The sequence below is a fragment of the Artemia sp. Qi Xiang Cuo genome, chromosome 18 (assembly GCF_049724085.1).
Source record: "Artemia sp. Qi Xiang Cuo chromosome 18, ASM4972408v1, whole genome shotgun sequence".
Taxonomy (NCBI): Eukaryota; Metazoa; Arthropoda; class Branchiopoda; order Anostraca; family Artemiidae; genus Artemia; species Artemia sp. Qi Xiang Cuo.
The window spans coordinates 55,038,307-55,050,726 of NC_142811.1; the positions used below are offsets into that span (position 1 = coordinate 55,038,307).

A 12,420-nucleotide genomic window follows, 5' to 3' on the forward strand; every position below is an offset into this window, starting at 1 on the left:
AGGAAAAAAAAAAAATATAAAGTTCAGGGAAAAAAATATTTAATTCATTTTCATTCGAAACATAAAATATTTTTTATGAAATCTGTTCCCTTTAGGTATGTATTATTTTAGCCGAGAAGATGGCCAGGAAAAAAAAAAAATATCTAGTTAAGGGAAAAAAATATTTAATTCATTTTCATTCGAAAAATAATATATTTTTTTTTAAATCTGTTACCTTTAGGTATGTATTATTTTATCCGTTAAGATGGCCAGGAAAAAAAAAAAATATCTAGTTCAGGGAAAAAAATATTTAATTCATTTTCATTCGAAACATAACATATTTTTTATGAAATCTGTTCCCTTTAGGTATGTATTATTTTAGCCGAGAAGTTGGCCAGGAAAAAAAAAAATATCTAGTTCAGGGAAAAAAATATTTAATTCATTTTCATTCGAAACATAACATATTTTTTATGAAATCTGTTCCCTTTAGGTATGTATTATTTTAGCCGAGAAGATGGCCAGGAAAAAAAAAATATCTAGTTCAGGGAAAAAAATATTTAATTCATTTTCATTCGAAACATAATATATTTTTTATGAAATCTGTTCCCTTTAGGTATGTATTATTTTAGCCGAGAAGATGGCCAGGGGGAAAAAAATATCTAGTTCAGGGAAAAAAATATTTAATTCATTTTCATTCGAAACATAACATATTTTTTATGAAATCTGTTCCCTTTAGGTATGTATTATTTTAGCCGAGAAGATGGCCAGGAAAAAAAAAGATATCTAGTTCAGGGAAAAAATATTTAATTCATTTTCATTCGAAACATAATATATTTTTTATGAAATCTGTTCCCTTTAGGTATGTATTATTTTAGCCGAGAAGATGGCCAGGAAAAAAAAAAAATATATAGTACAGGGAAAAAAATATTTAATAAATTTTATTTAGAAAAATAATATATTTTTTTTTAAATATTTTCCATTTATGTTTGTATTATTTTAGCCGAGAATATGGCCAGGAAAAAAAAAAAATATAAAGTTAAGGTAAAAAAATATTTAAAAAATTTTATTTCGAAACAAAATAAATTTTTTATGAAATATTTTCCCTTTAGGTATGTATTATTTTAGCCGAGAAGATGGCCAGGAAAAAAAAAAATATCTAGTTCAGGGAAAAAAATATTTAATTCATTTTCATTCGAAACATAACATATTTTTTATGAAATCTGTTCCCTTTAGGTATGTATTATTTTAGCCGAGAAGATGGCCAGGGGGAAAAAATATCTAGTTCAGGGAAAAAAATATTTAATTCATTTTCATTCGAAACATAACATATTTTTTATGAAATCTGTTCCCTTTAGGTATGTATTATTTTAGCCGAGAAGATGGCCAGGAAAAAAAAAAAATATCTAGTTCAGGGAAAAAATATTTAATTCATTTTCATTCGAAACATAATATATTTTTTATGAAATCTGTTCCCTTTAGGTATGTATTATTTTAGCCGAGAAGATGGCCAGGAAAAAAAAAATATCTAGTTCAGGGAAAAAATATTTAATTCATTTTCATTCGAAACATAACATATTTTTGTATGAAATCTGTTCCCTTTAGGTATGTATTATTTTAGCCGAGAAGATGGCCAGGGGGAAAAAAATATCTAGTTCAGGGAAAAAAATATTTAATTCATTTTCATTCGAAACATAACATAATTTTTATGAAATCTGTTCCCTTTAGGTATGTATTATTTTAGCCGAGAAGATGGCCAGGAAAAAAAAAAAATATCTAGTTCAGGGAAAAAAATATTTAATTCATTTTCATTCGAAACATAACATATTTTTGTATGAAATCTGTTCCCTTTAGGTATGTATTATTTTAGCCGAGAAGATGGCCAGGGGGAAAAAAATATCTAGTTCAGGGAAAAAAATATATTTAATTTATTTTAATTCTAAAAATAATATATTTTTTATGAAATCTTTTTTATTTTTTTTTTTATTATTTTAGCATAGACGACAGCCAAAAAAAAAAAAACATCTAGTTAATGTACAAAATTATTTAATTCATTTTAATTATAAAAATAATATTTTTTTTATTAAATATGTTACCTTTAGGTATGTATTATTTTAGCCGCGAAGATGGCCAGGGAAAAAAAAAAAATATATAGTTCAGGGAAAAAAATATTTAATTCATTTTCATTCGAAACATAAAATATTTTTGTATGAAATCTGTTCCCTTTAGGTATGTATTATTTTAGCCGAGAAGATGGCCAGGGGAAAAAAATATCTAGTTCAGGGAAAAAAATATATTTAATTTATTTTCATTCGAAACATAATATATTTTTTATGAAATCTGTTTTCTTTAGGTATGTATTATTTTAGCTGAGACGACAGCCAAAAAAAAAAAACATCTAGTTCAGGGAAAAAAATATTTAATTCATTTTCATTCGAAACATAATATATTTTTTATGAAATCTGTTCCCTTTAGGCATGTATTATTATTTTAGCCGAGAATATGGCCAGGAAAAAAAAAAAATATCTAGTTCAGGGAAAAAAATATTTAATTAATTTTCATTCGAAACATAATATATTTTTTATGAAATCTGTTCCCTTTAGGTATGTATTATTTTAGCCGAGAAGATGGCCAGGAAAAAAAAAAATATCTAGTTCAGGGAAAAAAATATTTAATTCATTTTCATTCGAAACATAAAATATTTTTTTATGAAATCTGTTCCCTTTAGGTATGTATTATTTTAGCCGAGAAGATGGCCAGGGGGAAAAAAATATCTAGTTCAGGGAAAAAAATATATTTAATTTATTTTCATTCGAAACATAATATATTTTTTATGAAATCTGTTTTCTTTAGGTATGTATTATTTTAGCTGAGACGACAGCCAAAAAAAAAACATCTAGTTCAGGGAAAAAAATATTTAATTCATTTTCATTCGAAACATAATATATTTTTTATGAAATCTGTTCCCTTTAGGTATGAATTATTTTAGCCGAGAAGATGGCCAGGGAAAAAAAAATATCTAGTTCAGGGAAAAAAATATTTAATTCATTTTCATTCGAAACATAACATATTTTTGTATGAAATCTGTTCCCTTTAGGTATGTATTATTTTAGCCGAGAAGATGGCCAGGGGAAAAAAATATCTAGTTCAGGGAAAAAAATATATTTAATTTATTTTCATTCGAAACATAATATATTTTTTATGAAATCTGTTTTCTTTAGGTATGTATTATTTTAGCTGATACGACAGCCAAAAAAAAAAAAAATCTAGTTAAGGGAAAAAAATATTTAATTAATTTTAATTAGAAAAATAATATATTTTTTATTAAATCTGTTCCCTTTAGGTATGTATTATTTTAGCCGAGAAGATGGCCAGGAAAAAAAAAAAATATCTAGTTCAGGTAAAAAAATATTTAATTCATTTTCATTCGAAAAATAAAATATTTTTTATTAAATCTGTTACCTTTATGTATTTATTATTTTAGCCGAGAAGATGGCCAGAAAAAAAAAAAATATATATTTCAGGGAAAAAAATATTTAATTAATTTTCATTAGAAAAATAACATATTTTTGTATGAAATCTGTTCCCTTTAGGTATTTATTATTTTAGCCGAGAAGATGGCCAGGGAAAAAAAAAAATATCTAGTTCAGGGAAAAAAATATTTAATTCATTTTAATTCGAAACATAACATATTTTTTATGAAATATGTTCCCTTTAGGTATGTATTATTTTAGCTGAGAAGATGGCCAGGAAAAAAAAAAAATATATAGTTCAGGGAAAAAAATATTTAATTCATTTTCATTAGAAACAAAACATATTTTTTATTAAATATGTTGCCTTTATGTATGTATTATTTTAGCCGAGAAGATGGCCAGGAAAAAAAAAAAATATCTAGTTCAGGGAAAAAAATATTTAATTCATTTTCATTCGAAACATAAAATATTTTTGTATGAAATCTGTTCCCTTTAGGTATGTATTATTTTAGCCGAGAAGATGGCCAGGGTAAAAAAAAATATCTAGTTCAGGGAAAAAAATATATTTAATTTATTTTCATTCGAAACATAATATATTTTTTATGAAATCTGTTTTCTTTAGGTATGTATTATTTTATCTGAGACGACAGCCAAAAAAAAAAAAACATATAGTTCAGGGAAAAAAATATTTAATTCATTTTCATTCGAAACATAATATTTTTTTTATGAAATCTGTTCCCTTTAGGTATGTATTATTTTAGCCGAGAAGATGGCCAGGGAAAAAAAAATATCTAGTTCAGGGAAAAAATATTTAATTCATTTTCATTCGAAACATAACATATTTTTGTATGAAATCTGTTCCCTTTAGGTATGTATTATTTTAGCCGAGAAGATGGCCAGGGGGAAAAAATATCTAGTTCAGGAAAAAAAATATATTTAATTTATTTTCATTCTAAACATAATATATTTTTTATGAAATCTTTTTTATTTATGTATGTATTATTTTAGCTGAGACGACAGCCAAAAAAAAAAAACATCTAGTTCAGGGAAAAAAATATTTAATTCATTTTCATTCGAAACATAATATTTTTTTTATGAAATCTGTTCCCTTTAGGTATGTATTATTTTAGCCGAGAAGATGGCCAGGGAAAAAAAAAAAATATCTAGTTCAGGGAAAAAAATATTTAATTCATTTTCATTCGAAACATAACATATTTTTTATGAAATCTGTTTTCTTTAGGTATGTATTATTTTAGCTGAGACGACAGCCAGAAAAAAAATCTAGTTCAGGGAAAAAAATATTTAATTCATTTTCATTCGAAACATAATATATTTTTTTTATAAAATCTGTTCCCTTTAGGTATGTATTATTTTAGCTAAGAAGACGGCCAAGGAAAAAAATATCGAGTTCAGGGAAAAAAAAATATTTAATTCATTTTCATTCGAAACATAATATATTTTTTATGAAATCTGTTCCCTTTAGGCATGTATTATTATTTTAGCCGAGAAGATGGCCAGGAAAAAAAAAAATATCTAGTTCAGGGAAAAAAATATTTAATTCATTTTCATTCGAAACATAATATATTTTTTATGAAATCTGTTCCCTTTAGGCATGTATTATTATTTTAGCCGAGAAGATGGCCAGGAAAAAAAAAAAAATATCTAGTTCAGGGAAAAAAATATTTAATTCATTTTCATTCGAAAAATAAATTTTTTTTTATGAAATATTTTCCCCTAAGGAATTTATTATTATTTTAGCCGAGAAGATTGCCAGGAAAAAAAAAAAATTTATAGTTAGTTGAAAAAATTATTTAATTCATTTTCATTCGAAAAATAACATATTTTTTATTAAATCTGTTCCCTTTAGGTATGTATTATTTTAGCCGAGAAGATGGCCAGGGGGAAAAAAATATCTAGTTCAGGGAAAAAAATATATTTAATTTATTTTCATTCGAAACATAATATATTTTTTATGAAATCTGTTCCCTTTAGGCATGTATTATTATTTTAGCCGAGAAGATGGCCAGGAAAAAAAAAAAAATATATAGTTAAGGGAAAAAAATATTTAATTTATTTTAATTATAAAAAAAAAATATTTTTTATTAAATATGTTCCCTTTAGGCATGTATGTATTATTTTAGCCGAGAATATTGCCAGGAAAAAAAAAAAATATCAATATCATGGAAAAAAATATTTAATTCATATTAATTCGAAAAATAAAAAATTTTTGTTTTAAATATTGTCACTTTCGTTTTGTTTTATTTTTTCCGAGAAGAGGGCCAGGGGAAAAAAAATATATAGTTCAGGGAAAAAAATATATTTAATTTATTTTCATTCGAAACATAATATATTTTTTATGAAATCTGTTTTCTTTAGGTATGTATTATTTTAGCTGAGACGACAGCCAAAAAAAAAAACATCTAGTTCAGGGAAAAAAATATTTAATTCATTTTCATTCGAAACATAATATATTTTTTATGAAATCTGTTCCCTTTAGGTATGTATTATTTTAGCCGAGAAGATGGCCAGGAAAAAAAAAAATATCTAGTTCAGGGAAAAAAATATTTAATTCATTTTCATTCGAAACATAACATATTTTTTATGAAATCTGTTCCCTTTAGGTATGTATTATTTTAGCTAAGAAGACGGCCAACGAAAAAAATATCGAGTTCAGTGAAAAAAAAAAATTTAATTCATTTTCATTAGAAACATTATATATTTTTTATGAAATCTGTTCCCTTTAGGAATTTATTATTATTTTAGCCGAGAAGATGGCCAGGAAAAAAAAAATATCTAGTTCAGGGAAAAAAATATTTAATTCATTTTCATTCGAAACATAATATATTTTTTATGAAATCTGTTCCCTTTAGGCATGTATTATTATTTTAGCCGAGAAGATGGCCAGGAAAAAAAAAAAAATATCTAGTTCAGGGAAAAAATATTTAATTCATTTTCATTCGAAACATAATATATTTTTTATTAAATCTGTTCCCTTTAGGCATGTATTATTATTTTAGCCGAGAATATGGCCAGGAAAAAAAAAAAATATCTAGTTCAGGGAAAAAAATATTTAATTAATTTTAATTCGAAACATAACATATTTTTTATGAAATCTGTTCCCTTTAGGTATGTATTATTTTAGCCGAGAAGATGGCCAGGAAAAAAAAAAATATCTAGTTCAGGAAAAAAATATTTAATTCATTTTCATTCGAAACATAACATATTTTTGTATGAAATCTGTTCCCTTTAGGTATGTATTATTTTAGCCGAGAAGATGGCCAGGGGGAAAAAAATATCTAGTTCAGGGAAAAAAATATATTTAATTTATTTTCATTCTAAACATAATATATTTTTTATGAAATATGTTTTCTTTAGGTATGTATTATTTTAGCTGAGACGACAGCAAAAAAAAAAAAAACATCTAGTTCAGGTAAAAAAATATTTAATTCATTTTCATTCTAAACATAATATTTTTTTTATGAAATCTGGTCCCTTTAGGTATGTATTATTTTAGCCGAGAAGATGGCCAGGGAAAAAAAAAAATATATATTTCATGGAAAAAAATATTTAATTAAATTTAATTATAAACATAACATATTTTTTATTAAATATGTTCCCTTTTGGTATGTATTATTTTAGCCGATAAGATGGCCAGGAAAAAAAAAAAATATCTAGTTCAGGGAAAAAAATATTTAATTCATTTTCATTCGAAACATAACATATTTTTGTATGAAATCTGTTCCCTTTAGGTATGTATTATTTTAGCCGAGAAGATGGCCAGGGGAAAAAAAAATATCTAGTTCAGGGAAAAAAATATATTTAATATATTTTAATTCGAAACATAATATATTTTTTATGAAATCTTTTTTCTTTAGGTATTTATTATTTTAGCTGATACGACACCCAAAAAAAAAAAACATCTAGTTCAGGGAAAAAAATATTTAATTCATTTTCATTCGAAACATAATATTTTTTTTATGAAATCTGTTCCCTTTAGGTATGTATTATTTTAGCCGAGAAGATGGCCAGGGAAAAAAAAAAATATCTAGTTCAGGGAAAAAAATATTTAATTCATTTTCATTCGAAACATAACATATTTTTGTATGAAATCTGTTCCCTTTAGGTATGTATTATTTTAGCCGAGAAGATGGCCAGGGGAAAAAATATCTAGTTCAGGAAAAAAAATATATTTAATTTATTTTCATTCGAAACATAATATATTTTTTATGAAATCTGTTTTCTTTAGGTATGTATTATTTTAGCTGAGACGACAGCCAAAAAAAAAAACATCTAGTTCAGGGAAAAAAATATTTAATTCATTTTCATTCGAAACATAATATATTTTTTATGAAATCTGTTCCCTTTAGGTATGTATTATTTTAGCCGAGAAGATGGCCAGGGAAAAAAAAAAATATCTAGTTAAGGGAAAAAAATATTTAATTAATTTTCATTCGAAACATAACATATTTTTTACGAAATCTGTTTTTTTTAGGTATGTATTATTTTAGCTGAGAAAACGGCCAGCGAAAAAAAAAAATAAAATATCGAGTTCAAGGAAGAAAAAATATTTAATTCACTTTCGTTCAAAATATAATATATTTTTTTAATAAATCTCTTTTCTTTTGGTAAGTATTATTTTAGCTGTGAAGACGGCCAGCTAAAAAAAAAAAATCTAGTTCTTTGGCGGAGTTTTTTATATATATATTTGAGTCACTCTCCATCAAGGTTTACAACCTGGTTTATTGAACTTTAAATTAATCTTTAATACGATATCAACTTTGAAAACTATTTTAAAATTAAATAATGTTACACCATCATAGGCAATCATTAATGTCGACTCATTTTAAATCTTTCTCTTCAGGAGCAAACATGTCAATTTGAGATTTTTCACCGACTAGTCCTTGATCTGAAAAAATAAATGTTTAAATAACAAATATATGAAATAGTAAATACAAAACACTACCAAGAAAATAAGGGGACAAAAGGAAAATAATAAAATAGGAAAATACAATCATGTAATAACGGAAAATGTAACAAATGAAAATACAATCATGTAATAACGACAGATCCTTCATGGCCAATCCTTGACTGTTTGACTGTTTCTTTTTTACTTTTTTTTTCATCTAACTTCGCTTAGTGGTACAAAAATAATCAAGTCAAATACAATAGAAATCAAACTAATTTTTGGCATTTACGAAAAATTAAGCAAGAAAAACGGGTTTTAATTTTAAAAAAGCAGTGAACAAATAACAAAAAAATAAACACTTAATTAAAAAACACTCCGAGTATTTCGGCCCCACGTCCGGGAGTATTTCTAAAAAAAAAATAAAAAAAAAAAAAAAAAAAAAAAAAAAAAAAAAAAAATGATTGCATGTGTTCGGGGAATGATGGGCGTGGGAAGGGGGCTAGTTTCCCTCAAATCACTTTTGACTATTAAAAAGGGCACAAGCCACTCCAATTTCCAATTGAATGAGCCCTTTTCGAAGTTTCTACGACATCTTTTTTAGCACATAACTTACATCGAAATACAACAAAGTAAACACATGAAGAGAGAAAAAGAAAAAAAAGAAAAGAAAATTAAATAGGAATCAAACTCACAAATATGTGAGTTTGATTCCTATTTATTTAGTTATATTTCTTTCCCTCTTTTCTTCTCTTCTCCTTTCTAGCCTATGCACGCTTTCAACATCGTTTTAGCCCATTCCAATTTGGAAGAGTCCATACTATTAAGCCTTCAACCTTTCAAACCCAGAAGATTTCCGCACATCGAGTTTTTTATGTCCGAGTTTTCGAATTCATCGAGTTTTCAATTGTCCGTTTCGAATTCATCGAGTTTTCAATTGTCCCTTTCTCCCTTTCAATGTCTCTAAATAAAATTTCTAAATAAAATTAGTGTGTAACTAGGTAATACAAACTAGTCGTATTTGCAAAAAACATATTTACTCCATTGAACCACCCTCCTCGAATCTTTGGCTTCGGTGGAGTTTTAATTTTGTGGATTTCCTCCTTATATTTATACAAAAACTCTCATCCCCCCTTTGGCTTTCATGCAGCTTTTACCTACATTTATAGGAGTTTGTCTAGCGAAAAACATCATAAAACATCTTCTCGAATCAGTCGAGAAGAAAAATTATTACATTTTTTCATCAATCAAAAAAAGCATTTATATACATTAAATAAAATATAAAGAAATATATAAAATACACAAAGAAGACTAAAACCTGTTGAGAGAAAAAAATTTAATAGCAAGAGGGCGAGGTAAAACTTTCTATCCCCAAGCTACCCCTCCTACCCCCCAAAGGATATGCCTGTTGCAAATCACAAGACTTTTATTTTCATAGAGACACATCAAGGCACAGTAAAATTTCTTACCTTTTCCTGGTGATTCCTTTCTCTTCTCAGTTGCACTTTTTGACCAATGAAACCTGTCCTCAATTGGCCTTTAAAAGAAAAATATTTAGTCAAAACAGCTATGCTAAGCATAAAAATGTATCACAAATTCTTGGTTCTAAAATAGCATATTACCTGGGTAGATTGATTATATTCATAAAGACAGAGTGGCTGGAAGCCAATTCAGACTTTGCCTATGTTTTCAATACATTGTCTTTGTTTTATTTAAACGAAGAATGTAATGCCATGTAAGCAGTTTTGAAAACGGTGGGACAAGCTGCAGTCTACGGGCAAACGACCAAACATTGTATTTGTGGCAAAACGCCACAACTGGTGTACTGTGTGTATTTGTGTCAAAACACGTTTTGGCAACTGGCCAAAACGATAAAACAAGCAGCAGTCAGCACGCAAACGGCCAAACATGGTTCTGTTTGTGGCACAACATGCTTTGGCAAACGGCCAAAACCGTGAAACAAGCAGCAGTCTACTGGCAAAAGGCTAAGTAAGTTTTATGGATACGTGAACAAAATGCTAAAATCAGGAATAAATGTGAGATAGGAGTTATCACTTTCACCAATATTTAAGCAGCAAGCCCAGATTTTGATTTAGTTGATAGCCTCCCTTCATGCTCGTGAGGTAAAGAGATAAAAGTACGCTAGGCTTTAACGAAGTAAAAGTAACACCATAGAAGCTACCATGCTTTGTGACACTTGATCAAACAGGACATTCAGTTCATTATTTTTCCTTAATTTGTTAGTTTGTTTTTCTCTCTTTGGTCACTCCACATTTTTAGAATATAATGAGTGAATAAAAATCAAATAATGATAGCAATAATGACAGCTTGTGTCCATATTTCTGTATGCTACTGCTCATTAGATTCTGCAAGTTGTGAGTTTTTTTTCTTGTCTTCCTTTTCCCCTCCTTTTATGTAATTTCCCTTTTGTTTTAGTTTCTTTTAAATTTTATGTGTTACTCTGTAACTGGTATTCTTTGATTTCTATACTGATTTGCGTTGCATTTTTATGAGTTTTTCTTTGTGATACTCCTCGTATTGTATCTCTGTATAGTGTGGGTTGGAAATAAATAATAATAGGAGGCTGTAAAAAATCACTTCATCAAGTGCTTCATGGCTGGGTAGACATGACCAACTTCTATATGACTTAGCATCGATTTCTCCTAGCAACACTTGACAAAACAGGGCATTCAGTTCATAGGAGGCTGTAAAAAATCACCTCATCAAGTGCTTCACCAAAAAAGCCAAGTCCTTTCGCAAACGAGGGATTATGCACCTTACTGAAAGTTGAAAAATGCTATTTAGTAGCATCGATTTCTCCTAGCAACACTTCGACAAAACAGGGCATTCAGTTCATAGGAGGCTGTAAAAAATCACCTCATCAAGTGCTTCACCAAAAAGCCAAGTCCTTTCGCAAACGAGGGATTATGCACCTCACTGAAAGTTGAAAAAGGTTATTGAGTAGCATCGATTTCTCCTAGCAACACTTGACAAAACAGGGCATTCAGTTCATAGGAGACTGTAAAAAATCACCTCATCAAGTGCTTCACCAAAAAGCCAAGTCCTTTCGCAAACGAGGGATTATGCACCTCACTGAAAGTTGAAAATGGTTATTGAGTAGCATCGATTTCTCCTAGCAACACTTGACAAAACAGGGCATTCAGTTCATAGGAGACTGTAAAAAATCAACTCATCAAGTGCTTCACCAAAAAGCCAAGTCCTTTCGCAAACGAGGGATTATGCACCTCACTGAAAGTTGAAAAAAGTTATTGAGTAGCATCGATTTCTCCTAGCAACACTCGACAAAACAGGGCATTCAGTTCATAGGAGGCTGTAAAAAATCACCTCATCAAGTGCTTCACCAAAAAGCCAAGTCCATTCGCAAAGGAGGGATTATGCACCTCACTGAAAGTTGAAAAAGGTTATTGAGTAGCATCGGTTTCTCCTAGCAACACTCGACAAAACAGGGCATTCAGTTCATAGGAGGCTGTAAAAAATCACCTCATCAAGTGCTTCACCAAAAAAGCCAAGTCCTTTCGCAAACGAGGGATTATGCACCTTACTGAAAGTTGAAAAAGGTTATTGAGTAGCATCGATTTCTCCTAGCAACACTTGACAAAACAGGGCATTCAGTTCATAGGAGGCTCTAAAAAATCACCTCATCAAGTGCTTCACTAAAAAAGCCAAGTCCTTTCGCAAACGAGGGATTATGCACCTCACTGAAAGTTGAAAAAGGTTATTGAGTAGCATCGATTTCTCCTAGCAACACTCGACAGAACAGGGCATTCAGTTCATAGGACGCTGTAAAAAATCACCTCATCAAGTGCTTCACCAAAAAGCCAAGTCCTTTCACAAACGAGGGATTATGCACCTCACTGAAAGTTGAAAAAGGTTATTGAGCAACATGGTTCTTCGAGGTGAAGAGCTTTCAGGCTTGTTTCACCAGCATTTTCGGTTTGTCTCTTATTACTGCAACACTATTCAAGGTTGACGTAAACTTATGGTAGCGTATGGCCTACCCTACTCTGAGCCTCTATCAATTTACAATGGTGTTTTCCAGGGAACCTC

At 28.4% G+C, this 12,420-nt stretch overlaps 1 protein-coding gene across 3 annotated transcripts in view; it reads right to left on the minus strand.

The window, feature by feature from the left end:
• The window catches only part of LOC148941663 (uncharacterized), a 221,190-nt gene that overhangs the window by 26,777 nt on the left and 181,993 nt on the right, over positions 1–12,420 (minus strand). For 2 of the 3 annotated variants that reach the window (XM_089104429.1, XM_089104428.1), the window contains exons 20-21: positions 9,822–9,889; positions 8,170–8,355 (exon numbers count right to left, since the gene is read on the minus strand). The exons of the other annotated variant lie outside the window; for it this stretch is intronic. In XM_089104429.1, the coding sequence (XP_088960555.1) occupies positions 8,288–8,355; positions 9,822–9,889 (136 nt within the window). In that variant the 3' untranslated portion in view covers positions 8,170–8,287. Of the gene's footprint in view, positions 1–8,169; positions 8,356–9,821; positions 9,890–12,420 lie in introns of those variants that run through there. 3 annotated transcript variants of the gene reach the window in all.